We start from the raw sequence: 27,551 nt of genomic DNA on the forward strand, positions 1-27,551 counted from the left end.
CATGGAATAATCAACATTACGTCAAGAGTCAAGACAAGCCCACAAAATGTTTCCTCATCCAATCAAATAATTTAACCAATCCTGAACTACGCAAAACCTTGTGTAAAACATGAATGAGAGTTAATTTGCGTTTAAAATGGTTAAACTACCTTTATTAATTAAATAATTAAATAAATGAAATTGTTTTGACGAATCTTTTTTTTATTACGTTTTTATAAAAGCTCTATTGTTTCCTCCCCCACCCCACATGTAAAGGCTAGTTAACGGTAAATGTTGCTACCTATAGCATAAATGTTAAAACATCAACAACATGTCCAAAAGAAAGTGTGGAAGTGATATAAGAAGCTTTTTAGTGAAGCAGCCACGCACAGTAAGTTACTTTGCTTAACACGAAAACATATTATATTTAACTTACGTGAATATAGACATACTGTCGCTAATCATGTTTTTTGGCGGCCACTGGAGCGCGCTGTGATTTAATACAAAACTGAATTAAAGGACTATGAACTAAAGACTTGTATACTTTTTGTTTTAATTGTGAAAATCCCAGTCATAACATAGAATTGTCCTGTTGCCTAAAAGTGATTTAACTATTATTCAGCCTTCAATGATGGACAAATGCCAATATATTGCTTATGATTGCAAATGTAAACATTTAGATCCTGGGTTGAACTAGTAATTTTTTCCCCAGAATCAGACAAATGTGCCTACTGACAAAGAACAAGAACAGGGAGCAGAAAATGTAGAGGTAAGAGTAAGACTAAAATACAGTATTAACATTGTAGACTACAAATAAATTAAAAAAGAAAGGTGCAGGATCTGTAGACTAATTATAGGGAAAGGAAACTACATATCCCATGACGCATATCGCGTATCTCGCGATAGTTTCACAACGAGACTTAATATTCATCTTTGAGGACGTTGAAAAGCTTCTGACCGGCGGAAAAATGTGTTAAATGAATGAATTAGATTATGAAGAGTGACGATTTGTAGATGGTGCTTTTCCTTTAATACATACCTTACGCAATCTATTTTTCAGTTACTTTTTAAAAGTGGTGGGGACAATATCGAGCCTGGTAAAAAGTGGTGGGGACATGTCCCACCCGTAAATTACGTCTATGCCTGTCATCATCAACCAGGAAATGGGCTTTAAACATGATTTTGTTGATATTGCACGCCTGAAGAAATTCCCGAGAGGAAGCTACCTTAACGTGTTTAATGAGGCCGTAAAAAAGCGCGTCTTGGTATGTTTGACTGGAAACTGTTACATGAACGATGGGCTTGGCCGTTTCGAAAGTTATATAAATTGTCAACCAATTTTCCCAGTTTAAGGAAAATTGAGCCACTATGCCATTAAGCTGTTTGACTGTTATTTAAATTGAATGACAACAAAGCACACGCAAAAATAAATAAATATATATATATATTTATATATTTTTAGAACGTATATAATATGAAAAAGCACCATTTGTATTATTATTTAGGGGAGAGCGGGGCACAAAGTAACACTTTTTGACTCAAATTGTGTAAATCCACTTCGTGTTCAGAGATTTTTTTAATTTATTATCCACAGTAATTTCACACTTGTCTAGTACAAATATGTCACTTTGTTTCATAAATACAGTGTATACGTTTTTCTTTATATACCCTCAAAAATTGGAAGTGAAATGTGACAACATGCCCCGTAGATGGGGTGCATTATAACATGACCATATGACAGCCTAAAATGTGATGTGATCTTATGAAAAAAATATGCAAGACAAACTAAAATATTTTGTCAATAAAATAAAATGACTATTTATTTTAAATAAAATAATGGCGTTTTTTAATAATTAAAAGTAATCTGATTTTTGAGTTTGACAATGAACACATGCCTGGGACGGCCCATATAAACGAGTCAAAATGCTTGAAATAATAATTTCTGAACATTAAACAATGATTGTCAATCTTTATTCACCTGTTTCTCATTAAAATGTATTAAAGTAAATAGTGTGCGTTACATCGCTCATGTCATAGAAGAGCAGGCAGGACAGATTGTAACGCAGCGTTACCCCGTTACCCCGCTGCGCTACTTTCATTTAAACCCGGTTAGTGTCTTCTGCTAGTTACATTAAAATACTATCTAAACTGATAAATAACAGATCGGAGATTAAAATAGCAGAGTTGTCTCATTTTAAATTAGTAATAAAAACTGAGATGAAAAATTTACTTAAGCCAGAAATATAATTTTACTATGGTAAAATAAATCTTCAACAATATCTTCAAAAGACTTTTGAATTTTGGCGCACTTATTTTCTCTATATAATGTTGATATGGTAACTAGTGTATACTGTAAATTTGGTTATGCTAGCATGTGTGGAAATATTTAAAAAAACGTGTTACAACTAACCCCGCATTACCTTGTCCCGCGCTCCCCTATATTAATAATATGAATTTTATTTATCACATGTTTGTATAAATAAATAATATAGAAAATGAAGAGTTTATTTTTTTCGGGGCAGATTTGAACACATTTTCCTTCCAAGTTAATTTATTGTTAAAAAATAGATATTTACTGTAGATATGCAAATTATGTAGTTTTAACCTCCTAAGAGGACTTTTTTCATGTTATTACATTATTTAGTTCAGAACATAAGAGAAAAAAAAAAAAAATTGAAAAATTATGTTTTCAAAATTACAGCATGGGACTCAATAAATAAATAAATGAATAAATAAATAAAATAAAAAGATATGAATTAATGTGCCATTTTTTTTTTTATCACCAATACAGTTTTAGGTTTCAGTTATAACAGAATGATTTGATATACCAACTTTGTATGGGGAAACATCAAATTCTCCAAAACTGTTCACTAATATTACGATTAAATTTAATATTTGAAATCACCAATGAAATCCGACAACAACTGTGTCATAAATGTTGTTTCTTTTGCTCAAATAGCTAATTTAAATAAGCTTATTTCTCAGGCTAGATCAGCCAGTGCGCATGCGCAGTCCTGAGTGCGCGTCTCTGAGCGCTGACTGTTTCTATAGCAACCTCGCTGACTTTCCCGATCAGCGATTGGCTCTTTCATTCAGAAGGCGGGGCTTCCTGCGATCGAGCTGCCATATTTAGCGTTGCATTTTTCCCCATTCAAAACTATATGAGTGACATGTCTTTGCTAATAATCACACTAAACAAATTAACGTGGCCAAAAACAAGGCCAAACCAGCTGAGGACCACTGCTGTAGTTTAGAATCATGATTATCATGCACAATTCAGATATTTAATACATCTTTATTCATATATCATTATCATTATCTAACTCAGTAGTAAAGAGGCACATAACTCAGGCAAAAAAAAAAAAAAAAACACGCTAAAATATTTCCATACAAAATAAACAAACAGACATCTCTTTTTTCAGTGAAAGATTAAGCACATTAGTCTATTCAGGCACAAAATTACACACACAATATTAAGGCAAATGCGAGTTCAACTTCCAACATTAAAGAAGGCTCTCCAAATCTAAAGGATTTTTTTTTTTTTTTTTAAAAGCACAGGACTGTTGAAGCAAACTTAACAAAAGTTCAGAATGCTTTTTGGCTTGTTGAGTCACGATACCCTGGAAAATGTTAGTGCAGCAGGTGCCAAAATTTTACCAGTTTCATTCCTCCAAAACTGGCACGATCCCCACACACTTGGCCATGCAGCTCTCTACTGAAAGCTTCCTTTGTGAATCATCACAGCATAACTCGACCGAGGGCATTGTTTGGTCTTCAATGGCCAACAAAAAGAAATCGGTCAGTGCTCTACAATTAATAAATGATGAGCTGTCTTCTCCACACCAGCATAATAAGGTTATCATGCTCAACACCACCTTTTTGAAGAACAGCTACAAATGGCATAAAACACAAATTTCCTGAAGCTTTTAGGACCATATAAAATCAATTGTTCCTTCACTATTTACAGTAGCTATAGCATAGTTCATCATCTCAATGTAATACTCCTGAGTCAGGATATGTGCAAATATGCCTTGCATGGCCCCAAACAGCGCTACATTAACATAACTGCAGATGCTTTTCATGCTGCCTCCATGATATCATCCAGAATATCGGTTTCTCGATCTGTCAGGTGGCTCATGAGATCAGGAGGTGCATGTTCTTGAGGACCATGAGCATGGTTTTCAGGTGACTGTGATTGCTTTTTCTTCCAGCAGCAAGAGCAACGTAGACAGTCCTCGACGTTGTAGTGAAAAAGTCTGCGGCACGGATGGCAGAACTGATGGAAGATCAGCATGAAGATTACAGCCAGGCCATAGCACACAATAAGTTGCACCACCAGCAGCGGCGTGCATATGTATTCGTAGAAGTCTGACTTGAAGTAGTACCACAATATCATGAGGGTCACATTCTCCATGAAGCGCAGGGTGTAGTAGACGGCCAAGCTTCTCCAGCGAGGCTGTTTCTCCACCAGATCATGGTCGGCCAGGTCCAGCTGCACGGCGGACCAGCAGAAAATATTAATACAGGCGTAGAGAAATGTGACCATGCAGAGCACTACTGTGGTGCCAAGTTTACTGATGTTCTTCTCTATGTTCTCAGGCAGTGATGCCTTCCTGGCCCAGAACTCAACCCATGGCTGGAAGAAGAAGATGAACAGGTTGGTCAGGCCCACCAAGACCACCCAGACCGTGAGTGTTGTGCTGAAGAGCACCAAGGTGGTGATCCGTGTGGCGATCTCTAACCCTCGCCAGAGGATCATGCACAGGTAGGCAATAGGCTTCATTCGCACTTTGTAGTCATCGTACTTGATCTGTATGGCCAGAACACTGCAAACTAAAGCTCCGTATACGATCGATATCATGGAAATGATCATCAGGGCAACTGTAAACACAAATAGGATGAGCATTAGTGTAAAAAATAGAAAATAAAAATGTAGCATTTTACAATGGGGTTCCATTTGTTAACTTCATTAGGAAGCATGAACTAACATTGAAAAATATGGTCACATTTCATTTTTAGGTGTCCTTCTTGTAAGAGTGAGGACTGAGTAATATGAATAAACATTTCGGATTAGTGGCATTATATAATTACTAAAAATGTACTGTTATTTCTGCAGTAAGTTCATGTCATGTGTAACAGGCTTGCTGCAATAGTCTGTGTTGATGTTATACCGGTGTTAAGCTGCAACATCGGTCACATCACTTTCCCACCTACCGTCGTTTAGATTTTTTAAAGCCTAGTAATAAAAATCATTTAGTTCAGTTAGAGAACAGACACTACAATTGCCTGTTTGGCAATATTTTGGATTTTGAAAGGCCTGTTGACTTTTGCCATTTATCGAAGTTGATTTTGGAAGTTTTTTAAACATTAGTTTTATTTATTTATTTGGTTTCGTAGTGTTTGCTGAATTTTTCTTTATTTAAACTTTGTGTAATTTATTTATTTTATTTTACTTCAAGTTTTATGCTGTGCCTCCAAGCTTTTTTTATTCGTTTCTTATTTATTTGGTTCCACAGTGTTTGCTGAGTTTTGTAGCCTTGCCTATTCCTATTTACACATTGTGTAAGTTATTGGTTATTTTATATTAGGTATATATAGCATGGTGTATTTTTATTTGTTTCGTTAATAAAAGCTATGATACACACACACACAAATTAGTGCTGTCAAATGATTAATCGCATCCAAAATAAAAGTTTGTTGTGTACTGTTTATTTATTATATTTATATAACTACACACAAATGCATGTATATATTAAAACATATTTACACACACACATGTATATATTAAAACATATTTACACACACACATATATATATATATATATATATATATATATATATATATATATATTTTTTTTTTATACATACACACACATATATATATATATATATATATATATATATATATATATATATATATATATATATATATTTTATGTATAATTCCAACATATTTTTTCTGAACTATATACATGGATGTGTGTGTACATAATACATAATAAATTTACAGTGTTCACACACACATATAAAATGTAAACAAAAACCTTTATTATGGATGCGATTAATCACAATTAATCTTTTGACAGCACTAGTATATACAGTGGGTACGGAAAGTATTCAGACCCCCTTAAATTTTTCACTCTTTGTTATATTGCAGCCATTTGCTAAAATCATTTAAGTTCATTTTTTCCTCATTAATGTACACACAGCACCCCATATTGACAGAAAAACACAGAATTGTTGACATTTTTGAAGATTTATTAAAAAAGAAAAACTGAAATATCACAAATTAATTTTTGATGGGATTTTGATGTTGTATTTTGTAATTGCCGCTGAATTGCCACTAATTCGTAAAATACACAAGGCGCTTTCACAAGCTATTTAAAAGCGAAGGAAAGCAACAAAAAGAGGAAAAAACTAAAACAAACTAAACCCCCTGCCCCACGGTGATACAAGTATGTGGTCACACATCGATTAACCGGTGGGAAAATTTCCTCACCTTCACAACCCTAAAATGCTTCTGAAGCATTTATTAATCTTAGATCATTAATTTCATCATTTATCAATACATTATTAAAATCAAATGTGTATCTGGAAATATTATATAAAATGGACCTCAGATAACAATGTTAACAAGAATAATAAACACTGTAACAAATGTAATACTCATTGTTTGTTAAAAGCAATAGTTCACCCCCAACAATGTAAATTAGCTGAAAATTGACTCACTCTCAGGCCATCCAAGGTGTAAATGAGCTGAAATCTGATGTGAAATCTGTTCCGATGAACAAAAAAAACCCTCATTTACACCTTGGACGGCCTGAGAGTAAGTACGTTTTCATGCCATTTTTATTTTAAGGTAAACTACTCCTTTCATGTTGTTAACACGTTAACTACCATTATTTCATGGGATCTTATTGTAAAGTGTTACCAATATTACATTTGGTATCTAGTAAAGAATTCAGACTTACGCCGTGTAGGAAGGACATATTTTTCCTGAATGGTGGCATAGAGCTGTAGTGTGAGCTGTGGAGTGGAGCCTAGGAAGGCCTGGATGACAGCTGTGCGTTTGAAGGCATTGCGGTGGACGGCTAGTTTGCGCTCTGAATGTCCGATCTCACATTCGAAGGCTGGGCCTAAGCCTCTACCATGCTTTAGCTTGATCTTTCTTGAAATGGTAACATATGGTTCCTCCTTTTTTCCCGCTTGATAGTAAACAGCAAGAGCTTCAATGCACCTGAAAGGAAAAAGGAATCAGGCAGATACTAAAAAAATGATTTTACTGTTTACAATGAATTTTGAGAACATGGCAACTCATTTATAAACAAAACCAAAACAGTCATAAAAACGTTTAATTCTAACATGATTGACCAATTTGAGAAAACAAGACTTTCACTACTCATACACTTAGTTTCCACAAGGTGGCAGCAAAATCTTAGAGATCAAACCAGTTTATCAGCTTGCAGTGCTGAAATATGAGAAGTGTGTAGACTTATTCTGTGTGAAAAATTCACAGTGGTGTTTGCATGTCCTGCATGAGCACAACATTTCACTTTTAATTTGAATAAAGCATTGCCTTTAAATTGCAATCAAATTGACTTTACCACGAGTGAACATGCTTAACATTATTACAATCACAGAAAACAAGTCAACACTGCTGTGAACAATATGTATAAACAAATATGATTTAATAAAATTATGTATTCACTATTGTTCAAAATATTGCAGTAAGATTTTTTTTTTTAAAGAAATTAATACTTTTAAGGGTCCTTAAGCAATAAGGATGCATTTAATTGATCAAATGTCACAGTAAAGGCATTTATAATATAGAACAAAATTCTACTTCAAATAAATGCAGCTCTTTTGAAAAAATGCATAATGGTTAAAAAAAAAAAACATTTAGCAGCCCAATTGTGATATTTCTATGGTGCTAATTATTGTTGTAGTATTTATTTTCACATTTCATTAATATTTTGGTAAATATTTAGGTCAGGTAAATTTGAGAAGTTCCATCATTAATTATGAAACATTGGTTGATACATTTTTGTACTAATTTTGCATGCTTTTTTTTCTTGTGCTTTCTGGAACATTCCAGAACATTGTGGGACTAGTCATAAAAGACAAAAATCATCCAACAATCTGAAGTGTTAGATGACTCACTTGGTAACCGTTTATGTTGAACTGTTGTTAGATCTGTATTATGCTTGTACCATGTGATTTTACACATTGAACTTTTTTTGTAATCTTAGTTTTATTTTATGAAACCATTTACATAATGCTTTCGTGTGTTTGTATAAATTCATTGAATGTGGCTCACTAAATACAATCACCAAACATAACTGCTATATTCTTAAAGGGAGAGTTCACCCAAAAATGAAAACTGATGGAACATAAGAGGCTCTCCATATAACAGAAAGACAACTGCAACCAAAACTGTTCCACAGAAGAAAAAATGCTGTACAGGTTTGGTTATTTACAGAGGGTAAATAAAAGATCCCAGAGTTTTGTTTTGTGGGTGAACTATGCATTTCAAGGCAATTCACACTAATTGTGTGATTAGAATGTGCGAGTTTATTACACTTCTATACATGTAGTTTGCAGCAGGCACTCCTATTCAACTGCTGCATGTAAAGCATCGGGTGACAGATCACCTGATCACGTGACACCTCAAATCAAACCCTAGCCTTATCTCTAAAAGAACATAAATGATCATAAATGTCACCTCTTTTGCTGTAATACGAGAAGGATACTTTGAGCAAGAATTTCAACACTTAGCTGCACAGCATGTGGAAGAGGCAGTTCCAGTCTGCATGAGTGGCCATATTTATTAAAAAGCATGTAAATTAAGTCTACAACCCAAACACATTAATGTGTGTGATTGTCAGTGTTCGTTTAACATGTCACCATTTTGAAAATTAAAAATATTTAAAAAAAATATACTAGTGTTTTGAATGGCTTTTTACTTTAAAATCCCTCCAGAGCACCTAGATGTAATAAAAAAAACAAGCTGTTTAAGGCTTGTTTCTATGGCTTAATATGATGCACAATATTATGGCATCTACAAAGCGTGGGTCACTTGCAATCTAATAACGTGAGAGCTGTCTGCCATATTACAATGCTTGGCCTGTGCTGCACAGAGAAACCAGAGCCTGTTGTTATTCAGAGCTTGGTAAAATGATTACTAAAGACAGTCTTTGGTTTCTGCACAGCAACTGCCGGCCCTGTTATTATATAAGGAGATGAAGAAGGTGGCTATTTTGATCTTGATATTTAATACTTGCCAATGGCAGATGCTTCCAGACAAAGCATACAGTGGGATTACTTTCTCTCAACTTTTGTGTTTGCAGCTCAAATGTGGTAAACCCTAACAAATGTGACAAAACCATGTAGAACTGTATGCCAAATACCAACAGGAAAAAAAAACATTCCCAGAAATCCAGTCATTCTTCAATAGCGCTTCTCTCAAGAGATTGCTGTATTAACAGGAAGATCTGAGTTTAGGAAGATAAGACATTTCCTCTGCAAGAGAATGACTTTATGATACCGTGTCAGATATTTATAGATGTGACCCTGACCCTCATCTTTTCTTACAGTCTACTGACTGCTTACTGACCTCGGCACAGCATACCAAAGAAGCACAGCATACACAAATTGGACCTGCACAATGCATTCCTCCCTTTACTTGACAGTAAGCAGAGAAATGGAAGTGGCACGTCCACTATAGTGTACACAGTCAATCACAAGTCAGTATTTTATAGAAATAAACTTAAAAACGTTGAATGTGGTTTGAATTTCAAGTTGATATGAAGCTATGGCAGATCTGAAGACTAAATCCCAAACCACATGCTATTTCTTTGGTAAGAAATTATAAGATAATGCACTTTTAATATAAACAGCTTATAGCACTTTGGCATAAGATGATTGTAAATATAATTTAATTACAAAAAAAGCAAGGCCTGTACACTGCTGAGAATATCAATCTGTTGTTTACATTAGTCGTAAGATTGACATTGATTTCTGCTGTACAATCAACAGCTTTGAAGATATTTGAATACTGTATGACCACGACCTAGACAGTATCTGTCCTTCTGTGACCTGCCACATATTCCTAGATAACAGTATTAACAGAGTACAATAACTGACAGTAGACAGGGACATTATGGTCGTTGTGTTTATGTGTGGTGACACACACCCTTAGATTTCAATTTCAACCAATAAGGTTGAATCCTGCTGCGATTTTACATTCACATATCTCCTAAACTACCCAGACTCCACCTTAATAACCTGGAAAACTTGTCAATGTTTGCTTAACAAGTCTGAACACATTTTGAAATTTGAAACATGGACGGGGAGTACTGTATCTAAAATATTTTTTGGGAGACACCCAACATTTTCAGTAGAGGTTTGAACTCTGAACATTCTTAAGAACACTGACTCATGTAATTTCATAATATACTGTGAGAGTATGTCTTAAATAAAGTCATTTATTCTGCATTAATTTGATCAAAAGTGACAGTTAAAACATTTATATTTAGAATTTTCTATTTATCAAGAATCCTGAATAAAATGTATATCAGTTTCTAGAAAAATATTAAGCAGCACAGTTGTTTTCAACTCCGATTATAATAATACATGTTTTTTTTTGAGGGGCTGTTAAAAAGTCAGTTTTTCCATAAATTACAATTAATAAATTACATTTTAATGTTTAAAAAAAAACCCTGAATGACTGTGTATTTATATAGTACCGTTCAAAAAAGGGCAAACTAATAGCATATATAAATTGTGCCTACCGTATGTATTTTTTTTCTTGACAATTTTATTTTGTGTATTTTAAATTTTAAATCATTTTTTAATGAATGAGGTGATTCAACAGTGACAGAAAAGCAGCCAAAAGGACGTAGTATAACTAGACCTCTTTCAGTATTGTTTAAAACCAACACCAGGATTCAGTTTAAGTATGTTGTTGTTGTTTTTTGGTTAGTACTAAATTTCCACCCATCTGTATTATTTTGTAATTTGATAACTTTACTTTTATCCTAAAATGTGGAAAAATCACAATACTTAAGTAATGATCAATAATGAGTTGATGTATTCACACTTTTGACTGGTAAATGGCAGTTTTGAGTGTTCAGTTTTTAAGTACTGTGGATCTTTCCCCCAGAAGTTTCCACTTCTGAAATGCCAGACAAGCTTAGTAATAGAAGTCACAACACATAACAAAACCCCAAACTTTTGAACGCTAGTGTATATACATATTAAATATGTGACCCTGGACCACAAAACCAGGCTTAAGTCGCTGGGGTATATTTGTAGCAATAGCCAAAAATACATTGTATGGCTCAAAATTATCCTTTTTTTATGACAAATATCATTAGGATATTAAGTAAAGACCCATGTTCCATGAAGATATTTTGTAAATTTCTTACTGTAAATATATCAAAACTTAATTTTTGATTAGTAACATGCATTGCCAAGAACTTCATTTGGACAATTTTAAAGGCGATTTTCTCAATATTTAGATTTTTTTTCACCCTTTGATTCCAGATTTTCAAATAGTTGTATCTCGGCCAAAAATTGTCCAATCCTAGCAGACCATACATCAATGGAAAGCTTATTTATCCAACTGTACAAATCTCAATTTTAAAAAATTGACCCTTATGACTGGTTTTGTGTCACATTTTGTACTTTATAACCATTTAATTCAATTTTAGCTGTAGCTGCAAACTTTGATACTGCCATTTAATGTCAGTTTCTATTGTAACAGCTGACCTCATATAGTGTGACAGCATGAACCCAGAACACAGCCACAAAAGATCTGTGTGTGTTCAATGGACTATCTTTAATTCTTGGGCAATACCGGTGCAAATGTTCAATAGGTTTTTGTATCCCAGATTGAAACTGACTTTTAAAAATAAACCTACCAAGATAAACATTCACACCACATGTGGATAAACATGCTGAAGTATGTTGGCCCTTATGTGTTTGTCAATATTGTGGTCATGTGATCGTCAAGTGTCATCTCATACCTTATAATAGGCCCCATCTGAAGCAGATGCATGAAGAGCATAAGGGGTCGGTCTCTCCCCAAGTCCCGGTGCACGAACGTCAGCGTGAGCTGGGTCAGAACCGACGGAACCAGCATGAATGTAATAGTCAGCCCCATCCACACAACGTCGTCGGTCTTATGGTACATGCTGCTGAGCACCGAGGCGCATATGAACTCCGCGCAGTACAGGACGGTGGTCCACAGCACGCTGAAGGGTGGATGGACTTTACCGTGGTTGATCACCATCATGACGCCGTTCTCACTCGGGTTCGCGACGGACTGCTGCGCCACCACCTCCGTGATGTCATGCTCGGTCGGCTTGTTGTTTTCCATCTTCAATCGTTACTTCTCGTGCTATTTATATGGCTCGATCCGCGCAGCGTTCATGCCATTGTTTGTGAAAAGTCATCGTCGGTGATTCGGATCTCAAATCATCCGTCTGCGTGGTGCATTTATGTGAACTCGGCTCATATGCACACTGCCACATATGCAGTTCTGTGAAGGAAAGTCACATAAGTACATAGCATGAAGTGATCTTCGGTGTTTTGAAGTATGTTACGTACCCATCTAGACATCACGATGTCGATCAATTAAACCGTCTCCATTTCGCAGAGACTTTCAACGGAATTGTCTCAGATCAGAAAGCCAGGTGTGTCCTCCTGACATGCGGTGCCTGAGCCTGCACTGTCTCTGGCAGCTCTGCTGAAATCCCCCGGGTCCTAGTGCACAGAGGTTCTGATGGTTGATTCAAGGTTTGTGAATAGGTTAAGTTTCATGAACTATGATTGAACATAAAGCTTATTTTTTGCGATTATCCAAAAGCCTATGGGAAAATCCTATTGGGTTTTTGTCGAGGGAACCAGTTTCATGCTAACAGCCGATCCGCCTACAGAGTGACGTCATAGTTCTATTATTTTTGCAAGGCATTACAGGCACTTATATATTCTGTATCTTATTTTCACTGCATTTGAATGAGAGGGCAAATTGATGGCAGAAAATTAAGAAACGTGAATTTAAATTCTATAAAGATGGCAATACCCTTGAGACCTAAATAAGCATTTTTTTGGTTGTCTATTTATTTGCATGAAATGCAAGGTCAGAGGACAGCAGAGAGGATTTGAAGGAGATTTATGGGCAAAGAGCTTATAACAAAAGAAGAAAGCAGTACAAATATAGCCAGCTGTTGCTCATATATAAACTGCACATATATAAATATGTATAAGTGCTGGAAGTGAAATTAATTTACTTAGCAAAGTAGCCACACCACTGTCAGAAATGTTCAACAACATCTGATGGTTTTCAAAAATTCAAAAATCTAGACACTCTTTTTCTGTAATGTTATTTAATAATCATGCTAATACAAGATCGATTGTTCCTGAAACACATGATAAAAATGTATAAAGCTTGAATGCCTTGATTTCTTCTTAAACCATAGTGCAAACAGTGATTGCTTTTGTACGTTCAGTTGTTCCTGAGAAAATAGCTGTCCAATTCTACATATTACATTTGTAAAGTCAAGGAGGTATTACTTACCTGGCCAATGGGTCTATGATCACAGGGGCCTTGAATTGAGAAACCCACTGTGGACTGACACCCAGAATCAAACTAGTGCAGGTGTAAAACTGATACACAGACTAACACTGCTTGAATTTTTTGCAGTGAACATTAAACATAAATTTAGAAATTAGAAATATTATCTCCTTATTGCAGCTTTGATGTTTTATACAAGTCGTGATACATTGGTGTTGCTTTTGAAATGCATTACACGTTGTGTGTTTATTCTCACAATTAGCTGCTATGCATTTGTGCCTCTATTTAGACATTACAATTCAAGAGAGACCCTCCAAAGCTTCTGGTGTCCCAGGGGCCTCACATGGCCATAAACCACCCTTGTAAATACTCACATTGCAAACAGCCATTGCCTATGGCAGCCACATAGTAAAACAGTAACAATAGCTGTTTGAAAGCACCGGCATATTAGTTTTTTTATTTTTTCCAAATCTAATATTCAGTATAGAGATTTAGCATGTCAGTTGAAGATCTTCACTACATGACCGAGACACACAGTAGTGCTGTTGCTTTGCATTCCCACCCCCACAGACTCACTGTCCCAAACTGAACTAGCCATGATCAGTAAACAAATGCATATGGCCTTCTCTGTCAGCTCTCAAATGCCCAGTGAATCATATGTATTTTGCTAATCACTGCATTATCCTGAGCTTGTGGAATTCTTGGATCTTAGATAATGTGGTATGTGCAGTTGTCCAGCCTGTTATTCATGGAATCGGGTGTATTAAATGAGCCGCTGTAAGGACAGGCAACATGGTCACTGAGCTGTTTCCATTTGTGTCATGGCCAGCTGACGGGGTTGTGCCTGCACTCAAGGCTCCACATGAGTTTAGTCAGCAGATGAAGTAAGCGCCTGCCAGTCATTACTTAATCAGATCAGGCTAGAGAGGAGTAAAGAGGATGTTGCTTTTGTTTTGCTATTGCCTCACATTCAGTTTTAAGTAGAAGAAACTACATTCAGTAATTTGATCTTTCAGAGAATCACTCGAACTGATAGATGTGGATTCATGGCTTTTTGAAGTTATAAATAAAGATTATTGGAGTATGAGAAAATACTATTTCATCCTTTCTACTTTCAAAATAAATGTTATTTGCTGTTTCTTTGTAATTATTTATTAAATTTACTAGCAAGTTCTGAGTGAAAACTTGCTTCACCATCAAATTTGTTTTCAGTGTAGATCCTGAAATGACTGAACAGAAAAACAAATGTCTTGAATTGGACCTCTGGTGGTCAAAAGTTGAAACTCGATGCTGCAGCTTATTATCAGACCCTCCCAGTGACTCTTATCAGATGTGAACACTGTGTTCTCAACAGTAATTCTAAAGTTCTTGGAAAATGAAAAGTAGCTGATAAAACAGGAAGTGATCAGTGCAGATAATCTTTTCTAACGCCTACATCACATATTTGTTTATTCAAATGTAGTTGATTTGGATAAAGTTTGAGATTCAGTGCAGTTTGTGTACTGTGCTTAAAATAACCTTTGACTTGGAATCTTGTGACAGAGATAGATTCAGACTTTGATGTGGTTTGGGCCCGAAACTGCATGTTATTATCATAATTACGGTCTACCTGACGTGAATTATAGGCACAGGAAAGATAGTCATGGTGAGGTCATGCAGTGTTATGCAGTGATGTTGTTGTATAATTGACCATATGGCTCCGAAAAGTATTTGTATAAATGTCACAAACCATGTCAAACCAAGTGGCTTTCATTTTAAAAAGTGTTAATGTGATGAAAATATTGGCTAAAATGAATTTACCAAAAATGACAATGGAATCGGTTAGTTAAGTAATTATTAAAAAAGAAAGAAAAGTAAAGTTATTTGGTTTCATTTCTTTGCAAATGCCACTTGGTGTGATATTTTATGCAATGCAAAGATATTTAAATACTTTTTGAATACTGTGTGCTTTTGAAATTTAATGTAAAAAAATATTCAGGCTAAAAGCCAATTCATACCAAGAACAATAACTATAAACGTAACTATAACAATATTTATATTGGTGTCCACTCCAACTCACAATATGACTGTGTTTATGATAAGCGGATTATTTATCTGCAAGTGGTGTGTAAAAAACAAGATGACGTCACACTATGCTGCTCCACACGGTAATATGCAGTAGACTGAGTAGTAGATAAAATATTTCTCATTTAGCTCAAAGCAGATATCTATGGACTTTTCATTTAACTAAAATCTAAGTATTTGTTAGGATGTTTAGGATATTTACATATATTTAGCTTATATTACCCTGGCAGATGTACATACATTTAGCTGAGTTAAACCATGCAGAATGGCAGCTGTCACCTGTCTCCCATATGATTGGTTGTAAGGATTAGACTGCGTTCCTACTAGACTCCTCCCACATGAGGTGACAGGATTAGAGGAATAAGTAGAGCCTGATTAGTTTTTAGCAGACTTGTGCAAAATGTCTCTGGAGAGACAAACAAAAACGCATGGAGTCTGACGTACTACTGTGAGTAATTTTTTTTTATGGACCGTACGTGAACTCTATATGTGATATGCAGTTTAGAATTTACAGTTGTAGCATCCTTAATTATGTGTAAGGTGTCAGTTGGGAAGTTTTGTTATGTAGAAAAATGTTTAAACTTATTTTACATGTACAAACATAGAGAGTGTTTGAACGGTGGGCTATAGCAGCGCATGCTGCTTGGATAAAGGGGTCAGGTGTTTAAAACGAGAACAGTGTAATTGACTCAGACTACTCTTTAAAGGCTTTTGAGACTGAACAGATGTACAGTGATGGACCAAGTACTAAAATCGCATACCTTCCTACAACTCAGACACCTGTAAATGTAATTAGATTACTGCATGTCTGCACTGGACAGGCAGCTGCTATCTGAATATGAGCAGGTTATTTTGCCATGGAAGAGCTTATTCTGCTATTTGGCTCAAAAACAAAACCTAATCAGCTCTTTTGCAGTGTTTTGATCTCTTAAAGCCATGACAATATAGACTAAATACTGCAAAATGTTGGCTTATGCTTATTCTGAAGTATGAAAAGAAGGCTAGAGGTTTTGTTTTATATTGTTTTGTTGTAACAAAGTGTGTTTACATTCTTTTTTTTACTTTTTTGTTTAGCTGTTTTTTATGCACCTTTATTTGGCTGTAAAATTAAGTGTTTCTAAAGTTTTTTTTTTTTTTTTTTTTCTTTTCTTTTTGTTTGGCTGTAAAATGACTGTCTATAAATATATATATATATATATATATATATATATATATATATATATATATATATATATATATATATATATATATATAGAACAAAATTATAAACGCAACCCCATTTTTCATGAGCTGAACTCAAAGATCTAAGTCTTTTTCTATGTACACAAAAGGCCTATTTCTCTCAAATATTGTTCACAAATCTGTCTAAATCTGTGTTAGTGAGCACAGTTCGTTGTCGTAACCGACTTGAGTGGGCAAATGCTCACATTCGATGGTGTCTGGCACTTTGGAGAGGTGTTCTTTTCACGGATGAATCCCGGTTTTCACTGTACAGGGCAGTTGGCAGACAGCGTGTATGGAGTTGTGTGGGTGAGCGTTTTGCTGATGTCAACGTTGTGGATCGAGTGGCCCATGGTGGCGGTGGGGTTATGGTATGGGCAGGCGTATGTTATGGACAACGAACACAGGTGCATTTTATTGATGGCATTTTGAATGCACAGAGATACCGTGACGAGATCCTGAGGCCCATTGTTGTGCCATTCATCCACGACCATCACCTCATGTTGCAGCATGATAATGCACGGCCCCATGTTGCAAGGATCTGTACACAATTCCTGGAAGCTGAAAACATCCCAGTTCTTGCATGGCCAGCATACTCACCGGACATGTCACCCATTGAGCATGTTTGGGATGTTCTGGATCGGCGTATACGACAGCATGTTCCAGTTCCTGCCAATATCCAGCAACTTCACACAGCCATTGAAGAGGAGTGGACAACCTGATCAACTCTATGCGAAGGAGATGTGTTGCACTGCATGAGGAAAATGGTGGTCACACCAGATACTGACTGGTTTTCGGACTCCCCGGATCCCCCAATACAGTAAAACTGCACATTTTAGAGTGGCCTTTTATTGTGGCCAGACTACGGCACAGCTCATGAAAAAGGGGGGCAAAAACAAGTGTTGTGTTTATAATTTGTGTGTGTGTGTGTGTGACAAGTGCGAGACACAACAGCTGGGGTTTACATGTATTCTAAGGCCATGATGATTGAGTATCTGATTGAGTATCTCAATCCGTTATCTGCTCTCAGGTATGAGTTAAGGAGACGATGGTGCTCTCCCTGGTGCTCTCCTTCTCAGGTCAACATGTTCAACCTCATGAGCAATTGCTGCAGCTGGGTCTCCAAACTCCAGCAACCACTGAGGTACCTGTCAGCCAAGCAAATCCTATACAATTCTATATGATTTTTAATAGGGGTCAGCATATTATCAACAAATGCCACATATTTCAATAACCCTGTCCAAAAATTTTCTAGGAAGATCACGGTTCTAGTGGTTGGTTTGGACAAGGCTGGGAAAACATCTTGTGTCAAAGGGATGTTGAGAGGTAATTAGTTAAAGTACATCATTGAGAGATTTGCTAAATTGACTGCAATTTGTTGAGTTTTAATGTTATGTAACTTTGTTCAGTGCCCCCTGGAGATGTAGGTCCCACTCATGGATGTGTCCGCACTGAATTAAGGGTGGAGAACTACTTGGTTAACATACTGGACATGGGAGGGGCTCTAGAGGTTCGGGGGTCCTGGAGAGAACATTATGGTGAAGCTCACGGCATCATCTTTGTGGTGGATTCCAGTGACAGACAACGAATGAAAGAGGTCAAAGAAGCTCTGGTGGACTTACTGAAGCATCCAAGAGTAGCAGGAAAACCTCTTCTTGTGTAAGATACCCGTTTACAACTGCTATTAATAAATCATCTCTCTGATGAAAATATATCAGTTTATTATTATAAATCATGTAATATTTTCAAGTGATTTTCTTTGAGAATGCTCTAAACTGTTCAGTTTTTAAAATCAATAAAATTAAAGGTACAAATAGCAGTACTATCTTCATTGTGTCTAATAGGCAACTATTAGAAGTTTGCCTGCAATCCAGCTTATGTTGGCCATCTCTATCTATATCTCATAACAGGCTGGCAAATAAACAGGACAAAATGAATGCACTGCTGGGAAATGAACTCATTGAAATTCTCTCTCTAGAGAGGCTGGTCAACCAGAGCCGTTCCCTTTGCCACATTGTGAGTACTGTGAAACAACTGTGACTTATTCAAAACATGAGATAAACCTCCAGAGTAAAGGAACTGAAAATATGCCATGTTAATGTTTATGGCAACATTCTGACCGCTTACCAGTAGCTTTATTACAGTGCCTTTTAAGCAGTTTGTTCTTAATCTACAGGAGCCATGTTCTGCCTCAATGGACATTCGTCGCTGGTCAGACAGAAAGACTCTGCGAGGTCTCAGATGGCTACTGCGAGCCGTGTGCCTGGACTACCCTGACCTCTGTGCCCGTGTGATGAGAGACAGCAGGCGACCATTAGGGCCAGAAGAAAAAGAAAGGAGAGGAAAAATAGAGAAGAGCCGAAACAAAGCTAAAGAGGAAAAGTAAGGGATGCCTTTTATATAAGATATTATGTATTTAAACTACCGTTCTAATGTTTGGTATAAATAAGAATAGAAAGCTCAAAAGAGCATCTATTTAAAATAGTCACTTTTCTTATTAACATTTTCTTATTCATTCTTTCTGAATAATAAGAACAAATTCTAACTGGCCCAAATGTTTGAACATTTGCATACATCATATTATCTAATTTGTATATATGATAATAAGATGTATGCAACTCATCTTTTCTTGCAGAACACATACAAGCAAAACCGATATCCATCAAGAACAGCACAATGAAACTTTGAGGAAAAATGGGACTCTGCAACCAATCAAAAACATTCTAAATAAGGTTAAATATCTTTTATCATGGAATTTTTAACAAATCTGCACTGTTGTTTAATTGACTTCACTTATTGATTTACCCTTTGGCATTGTAGGAGAACTCTTTAAAAAAGAAACTAAGCAAAAAGAAGAAGGTGAAGGTTAAAATTAAGAAGGGAAGTCCAAACAGAGGAGTAAATGAAGACGAGGTGGAGGATACAGAAGGAAATGAAGCAGAACAGGACCACAACAGCCAGAAAGATAAAGCCAGCAGTGCATTACTGCCTCCCAAACGAAGGAAAATGAAACGCAAAGCCAAAGTAAAAGAGGAGAACTCTGGTTTACCGGAGTCCCACAACAGTGAGGTCTCCAGACCCTCTAGAGGTATTGAAACTTTAGTGTCATTAAGACTGAAATACTGCATCCTATTTCCTTTCATGCTTTTGAACTATTATTCACAGAAAAAGAGGAAAGAATGAGAAAAAAGAAGACCGTTAAAGTAAAACGAAAGAACAAGATAAACACAGAGGAAGATCCAGCAGCTTATGCACAGCCTGTTGATCTTTCAGCTACTTTCGGTAAGGCTTAGTGACCTCTATAACACTATCCAATTTGATCATGGCTGGTCTTAGGGTAAATTTAGGCCTTGTGGGAGGAATTTAAAAACACAAATGTATATAAACTTTATATTTATTGGCAGTAATTTGTCTACATTGATATTAAAACAATTAAACAAACCAAAGCATTTGCTCAACACAGACAGCCCTGATCTGTTGAAAAGTAGGAGACTAATTTAAAGCATTTAAATTGCCTGTTTCCTAATAGACCTTTACCGAAAAGCAATTTTGGCTCACAAAGCCCGACAGGAACAGGACATGGCTTCGGGATAGTAATGAAAAAGAAGAATGAAGATCTATGAAGAAATGGATGACTTGGATGGATGGATGGATGACATGCTAAACCACTTATCGATGTCTTTCACCCAAACAGAAGTCTGCTATGTCTACAAACAGAAGTTACAGTTTTGTAATGGCTAGATCGTCATCGTCAATACCTTTGTAAAGACTTTTGAAGCAATAAAATATAAAATATGTACACTTTGTATTGTAATTGTATTAAGGAATTATAGAGAAATTATTGAGAAAGACTTAAAAGTGGGACATCCATTCAAAAAAGGTCTGTCCTGAAAAAAAGACTATGATACAGTGTCCTAAAAGATTTTTGTATTAGGTTATGCAAGTTATAAGACAGTATGAATCAGTCTGATATAGATAATCAAGATGGTTTATCATGAAGTATTTTGTATTCACTGTATTTATCCTTGAATCTGTTTTTTACAGAAGATGCCTACCTTTTTTTGTGAAATTTTATTAATTTTTACCTTTTTTTAAAAACATATGAATCCTTTTCTTTTTAGCCAATTTATATTTGTTTGTTTTTTTCTTTTCTTTTTTGTTGTGTGATGGTTTTATATGGAGATACATTTCCGGCATAGGCTACCTATTGCTCATAATGATTGCCCCTGATGTTTTTCAACCAAATAAATGAACAAAATCCAGATCAAAACACTGGGTTATTGTAACATGGTATATTATTAAACAATTAGTTTTGAATAAGAGCTTTTCTTAACCAGTTAAAGCTTTGTTAACCTGAAGGCTAACTGAAAAACAAAGGGAAGTTTTTAATTTGACCATTTGTACCATAGGTAATTTAATGCCATTTGTATTTTTAAATAATTATTAATAAGCTAGTGATTTACTTTCAGGTACCAAATAGCTCAGGTACCTAACGTTACAAACCAAACAAAACGCGCTGTTTCTGAGCACCCGGCGGTCTCTTTGTAAGTTTGCCGAGGCCTCCTAGTGTTCGAGCCCTACTTGGGTGCAGTTGGATACTTTTGGCTTTACCGCAGCGCCCTCTAATGGTGCTCCCTAGTACTGAAGCGAGATGACATGCAGCCATATTTGACTGTATTCATCAAGCCCTTCCCCCCTTCAGCATCTTCAGCAGGACAGTGAAGAGAGCTGGAGCGGGACAACGGATGCTAATTAAAAGGAGATTTTACCGAAGATGGCCTCGCCAAGAACAATAACCATTGTCGCCCTTTCCTTTGCACTGGGTCTGTTTTTCGTGTTCATGGGTACAATTAAACTCACGCCAAGGTTAAGCAAAGATGCCTATAGTGAAATGGTAAGTGATCGTCGCATAGCAGCATCCATAGAAGCCAAATGAAGCTTCAGCTGGAGGCAACCGGCTTTGTTTTAGGAGGGGGTGCGCAAGTAACTGGCTGTTTTTGCATTTTTCTATAAAATGTCCGCTAGTGCTGTCGCTGCCTGCCTGCTTGTGGAATTTAATTTTCATTCTTTGTATCGGAGAATATAAGATAAACTTAATTTAATTCCATCTATAATGTTAGATATAAGAATGACATAATTAAAATCCCGATTATGAGTCGAATTATGTAAAACAATTTAACATAATTGGAGCAGCTGAACAGCGCATTCTATGCACAGCCGCAACATTGTTTCATTACCGCATAAATAGGTCAATTATGACATCACAATGCGCATCATCTGTATGATAAACGGAAGAAACTCTCAGATTATTTTGCGATATCGTTGTAAAACAATCCTTTTAAAGCAGCTCATGATAAAGCAATGGCGCCGCTTTCCAGCAAATTCGATCTTCCATCTGCAGGTTCAGCAGCTGCTGTGCTGTTGACAGACACATTCAGATATATATATATATATATATATATATATAATAAATTACAGTACAATTCAATGCAATACAGTTGGGTCAATATGAGCATTAAAATAATACAAAATAAAAATATATCAAGCATTTGCAGCTATCTATCTATCTATCTATCTATCTATCTATCTATCTATCTATCTATCTATCTATCTATCTATCTATCTATCTATAATATGCTTTCATCTGTTATGTTTTGCAGTGCTCTTATATGTATTCATGTTAAATATTCTTGACAAAAATATAAATTTAATGTTTCTGTTCACTTTCCAGAAAAGGGCGTACAAGAGTTATGCAAAGGCCCTTCCAGCATTGAAAAAAATTGGCGTTTCTTCTGTACTTCTACGCAAGATTATTGGTACTCTTGAGGTGGGATGTGGAATTGTTCTGACCCTTGTGCCAGGGAGACCAAAAGACGTGGCCAACTTTATTCTGCTACTGGTCATGCTAGCCGTGCTTTTCTTCCACCAGCTGGTTGGAGATCCTCTGAAACGCTATGCCCATGCCCTGGTGTTTGGTATTTTGCTGACGTGTCGGCTGCTCATTGCTCGTCAGGGTGAGGACCGGCCTGAGAGGGAGGAGAGACGAGAAGAGCAGATCACTGCCCAGGAAAAGAACAAAGTCAAAGTTTCTTAGCTCCACAATTTCACAAAGAGCACCTGGCAGCAGATCTGTTTCTCTGGATAGTAGAGAAGGTGCTCGGAAAAAAAGACATTAGTCCCAAAAGGTGATTTATGTCTCACAGCTGCATATCAACCGCCTGAAAACCAGATCTTATGTTACCTTTACCTCATGTCTCACTTGTAAACTACTTCTTTTTAAAATACAAATACTCAATTTGGACAATCACCATTGTGGCAACTGTTTTGGCTGTGGTTTTGCAACAAAAGATTAAACTACTGTTATTCCCTGCTGTATTTATTGTTATTATTATTTTGGCCCTGCATTGAACAATATCCAAAATGCCACTTTTAAGATTATACTATGATACAGGTTTCTTAAATGTCAACAGTTTTTGTGATGGTTTATTTACTTTTGAACTACTGTCGATGAATAATATATAAAACCGGTTCTGTTTACATTGAGATTGATTTTTTTTTATTATTAAAAAATACTGTACATCATTTGTTAAAATGTTCAAGGCAGCTTTTCTGTTGCCTCAAAATCTGTTAAAACCATCAAAACTGAAAACATAACAGCAGTTTGTTCAGATGCATGTAAGTTCTGCATAACATTATTCTTTTTTTAATTTGCATATAATATTTCTTTATCAAATTTGATTTTCTAGTTTGTCTCTCAAAACACAAGTCAAATAAAAATCGTATCCTTGGATTCTTCTTATGGTTGCTTTCTCCTTTTGAGTCATAGAACTACCACATTATTTTACTCTTTTTATTACTAAAATGGATAATTTTTCATGTTTTTATCTACTGTATTTTCTTTAGATCAATTTGTTCCTTTATACTGTTCCTGAAAATCCAGCACTGCTCATTGGAGATGTCTTACTAAATTTACATACTAAATTCAGTATATGCATCACTACTAATAAACTGAAGAGATGAATCAGGTGTGTCATAAGCGAGACATTCTAAATGCACAGTGCTGGAATGAGTATAATTGAGAAACTTGTCTGGATGTATGCTGATAATTTGCTGTTTGTAACGGAGTAAAAATACTTAACAGAGAACATAGCCTGTGTCTAAACCTTTACCAGAATGCCCAGCTAGTTCATGAATAGAATTGTGCATTCTTAGTTTACACAGAATGGGTCATATTACACTTTTGATAGTGATGGAAAAAAACTGATGTTTGTGCATGCAGATGCTGATAATAAAACCTCTATGCAGTTTATCATGGAGTTTGGTGACAGTATTAAAAACACATCTTGTGATTTTTATGTCTTGCTCACTTTTTACTAAATATATTCTATTCATATTCAAATCTGTTTCCATCAGCACATTCTTGTCCAAAACAGACTGTAAATCAACCCTAATACTGTAAATCTTGCAGGATATGTTATTTAGTATATTTAAGGTCGATGCAATGTAAACAAAAATAATTATCCTTACAAAAAATAATTGTCAGTTCACCAAAAGAAATATTTAAAGTGTACATGTATAGTATTTTTTTACAACCTGAATTCCACAAATGTTTGGATGTTTTTAAATTTGAATAAAATGAAAACCAAAAGGATTTCAAATCACATGACACAATATTTTATTCACAATAGAGCATAGATAACAAAACAAATATTTAAACAGAGACATTTTTGCAATTTTACACACAAAATGAGCTCATTTCAAATTTGATGCCTGCTACAGGTCTCAAAATAGTTGGGAAGGGGGCATGTTTACCATGGTGTAGCATCTCTTCTTTTCAAAACAGTTTGAAGACATCTGGGCATCGAGGTTATGAGTTTCGGTGTTGGAATTTGGTCCCATTCTTGCTTGATATAGGTTTCCAGCTGCTGAAGAGTTCATGGTCATACTCATTTTTTTCCATTTAATGATGTGCCAAATGTTCCCTATAGGTGAAAGATCTGGACTGCAGGCAGGCCAATTCAGCACCCGGACTCTTCTACGACGAAGCTATGTTGCTGTAATAGCTGCAGTATATGGTTTTGCATTGTCCTTCTGAAATACACCAGGCCTTCCCTGAAATAGACGTCATCTGGAGGGGAACATGTATTGCTCCAAAAACCTTTATATACCTTTCAGCATTCATAGTGCCATCCAAAACATACAAGCTGTCCATATCGTATGCACTTATGCACCCCCATACCATCAGACATGCTGGCTTTTGAATTGAACTCAGATAACACACTGGAAGGTCTCCCTCCTCTTTAGCCCAGAAGACACAGCATCCGTGATTTCCAACAAGAATGTTAAATTTGGACTCGTCTGACCATAGAACACTTTTCCACTTTGAAACGGTCCATTTTAAATGAGCCTTGACCCACAGGACACGACGGCGATTCTGGACCATGTTCACATATGGCTTCCTTTTTGCATGATAGAGCTTTAGTTGGCATCTGCAGATGGCACGGCAGATTGTGTTTGCCGACAGTTCTGGAAGTATTCCTGGGCACATTTAGTAATGTCAATGACAGAATCATGCCAATGAGTGATGCAGTGTCGTCTGAGGGCCTAGACCACAGGCAGCCAACAAAGGTCTTCAGTCTTCTCTTTCGGATTTCTCCAGTTTCTCTGAATCTGTTGATGATGTTATGCACTGTAGATGATGAGATTTGACATTGAGGAATGTTGTTTTTAAAGTATTCCACAATCTTTTTACTCACTCTTTCACAGATAGGAGAGCCTCTGCCCTTCTTTACTTCTGAGAGACTCTGCCTGCATCCCAATGTACTTACTATCCATCCTAAATTCTATGTGATATTAGTAATTTTCAATACTATTTAGTGCAGATAGGGTGGATAGTATGCACATTGGGACGCAGGGTCTGCCGCCTTCTTCCTTAAGTCGCAGACTTGTAAGTGCATTACCGCTACCCATATCTCCAATGGACCATTGATACTCTATCTACAATCTCCTGATTAACCTACCAATCCGCTTGATTCTTACACTCACTTAGAGTCTTTATAGAGATTCATCTGGTGCTGCGTGTTCGGCTCCTCCATCTACCCTCAGCCCATTTAAGCAGGATTTGGAAAAAAAAACTAAAACATCAAACAACAACAACAAAAACACATACTCACTTGTTTAAACCAGTTCTTCCCAAATACTGTAAAAGTAATGATTTAAAGTTTCTTCCTGGGTTTAATAAATTCTTAATTGTAAACTGCTCACCCTTATTCTCTAGTTCATCCTTCAACTCATTTCTTTCAGCAGTATATTTCCTACAGTACATTATAACATGTTCAATGGTTTCATTAACGTCACATACCTCACATAGGCCTGTTGGATGTTTACTTATTAAATGCATTGTACCGTTCAACCTTGTATGCCCCAGTCACAACCTTGTAATCATGTTCTCCTCAGTTCTGCTCCAGCCTGATACTCTTCCCTTATCCACTGTTGATTGAATTTGATACATTTACTTTTGGTAGAAGCTTTTATCCAAAGCGACTTACAAATGAGGACAATAGAAGTAATCAAATTCAACAAAAGAGCAAGAATATGTAAGCGCTATGACGAGTCTTGGTTAACCTAACGCAGCACACATAGCAAGTGTTCTTTTTTTATTTCTAAAGAAAAGTAGATAAAAAAAAAAATAAAAAAAAAAAATTGTGTTAGAGGGTCAGATAGATACAAAGAAGACAGACAGATAAAACAGAGTTAGAATAGAGAGTGCTAGAGTTAGAGGGTCAGATCATGTTGGAAGAGATGTGTCTTTAGCCATTTCTTGAAGATGACTAAGGACTCAGCTGCTCGGATTGAGTTGGGCAGGTCATTCTACCAGGAGGGAAGGGTTAAAGAAAAAGTCTGTGAAAGTGATTGTGCCTCTTTAGGATGGTAGGCAAGGCAAGGCAAGTATATTTATATAGCACATTTCATACACAGTGGTAATTCAAAGTGCTTTACATAAAAGAAAGTGAAATAGACATTAAAATCAATAAAAACATGGAAATAAAAATAATAAAAACAAGGAATTTTAAAATGATATAGAAAATGATTTAAAATAAATTTAAAGAAAATGATTATACAAAATTTATTGCAGTCAGTTCGGACATATAGCACAGTGCTCATTCAACAAATGCACAGTTAAACAGATGAGTTTTGAGTCTTGATTTAAATGTGGCTAATGTTTTAGCACATCTGATCTCTTCTGGAAGCTGGTTCCAACTGCGGGCCGCATAATAGCTAAACGCAGACTCCCCTTGTTTTGTGTGAACCCTTGGTGTTTCTAACTGACTCGATCCTAATGATCTGAGTGGTCTGTTCGGTTTATATTCAGTGAGCATATCAGCAATATATTTAGGTCCTAGGCCATTGAGTGACTTATAAACGAGTAAAAGTACTTTAAAATCAATCCTAAATGTAACTGGAAGCCAGTGTAAGGACCTGAGGACTGGTGTGATATGCTCAGATTTTCTGCTTCTAGTCAGAATCCTGGCAGCAGCATTCTGGATGAGCTGCAGTTGTCTAATGGTCTTCTTGGGAAGGCCGGTGAGGAGACCATTACAGTAATCCACCCTGCTGGTGATAAAGGCATGAACAAGTTTCTCCAAGTCTTGATTGGAAACAAAACATCTAATTCTTGCAATATTTTTGAGATGATAGTATGCTGATTTAG

The 27,551-nt window shown here is 36.1% G+C and overlaps 2 protein-coding genes across 7 annotated transcripts; both read left to right on the forward strand.

Annotated features, from left to right (window-relative positions):
- The first annotated feature begins 244 nt into the window (after positions 1–244).
- LOC306853360 (ADP-ribosylation factor-like protein 13A) lies at positions 245–21,106 on the forward strand. 6 transcript variants are annotated; one of them, XM_079390692.1, is made up of 12 exons: positions 245–370; positions 692–748; positions 4,194–4,744; positions 17,871–17,984; positions 18,096–18,166; positions 18,250–18,499; positions 18,751–18,856; positions 19,017–19,222; positions 19,476–19,572; positions 19,661–19,928; positions 20,006–20,122; positions 20,370–21,106. In XM_079390692.1, the coding sequence occupies exons 3-12, from the start codon at positions 4,524–4,526 to the stop codon at positions 20,432–20,434; spliced, it is 1,515 nt and encodes a 504-aa protein (XP_079246818.1). In that variant the 5' UTR covers positions 245–370; positions 692–748; positions 4,194–4,523; the 3' UTR covers positions 20,435–21,106. The 6 variants fall into 6 exon arrangements, with proteins under 6 accessions (XP_079246818.1, XP_079246819.1, XP_079246820.1 ...); XM_079390693.1 differs by having other exon boundaries at positions 246–370; positions 4,191–4,744; XM_079390694.1 differs by having other exon boundaries at positions 246–370; positions 4,579–4,744.
- Positions 21,008–24,236, forward strand: LOC306853361 (putative acetylcholine receptor chaperone). The gene is made up of 2 exons (XM_079390698.1): positions 21,008–21,734; positions 22,572–24,236. The coding sequence occupies exons 1-2, from the start codon at positions 21,615–21,617 to the stop codon at positions 22,932–22,934; spliced, it is 483 nt and encodes a 160-aa protein (XP_079246824.1). The 5' UTR covers positions 21,008–21,614; the 3' UTR covers positions 22,935–24,236.
- Positions 24,237–27,551: the final 3,315 nt, after the last annotated feature.

The sequence above is a fragment of the Barbus barbus genome (genome assembly GCF_936440315.1).
Source record: "Barbus barbus genome assembly, chromosome: 33".
NCBI classification, from domain to species: Eukaryota; Metazoa; Chordata; class Actinopteri; order Cypriniformes; family Cyprinidae; genus Barbus; species Barbus barbus.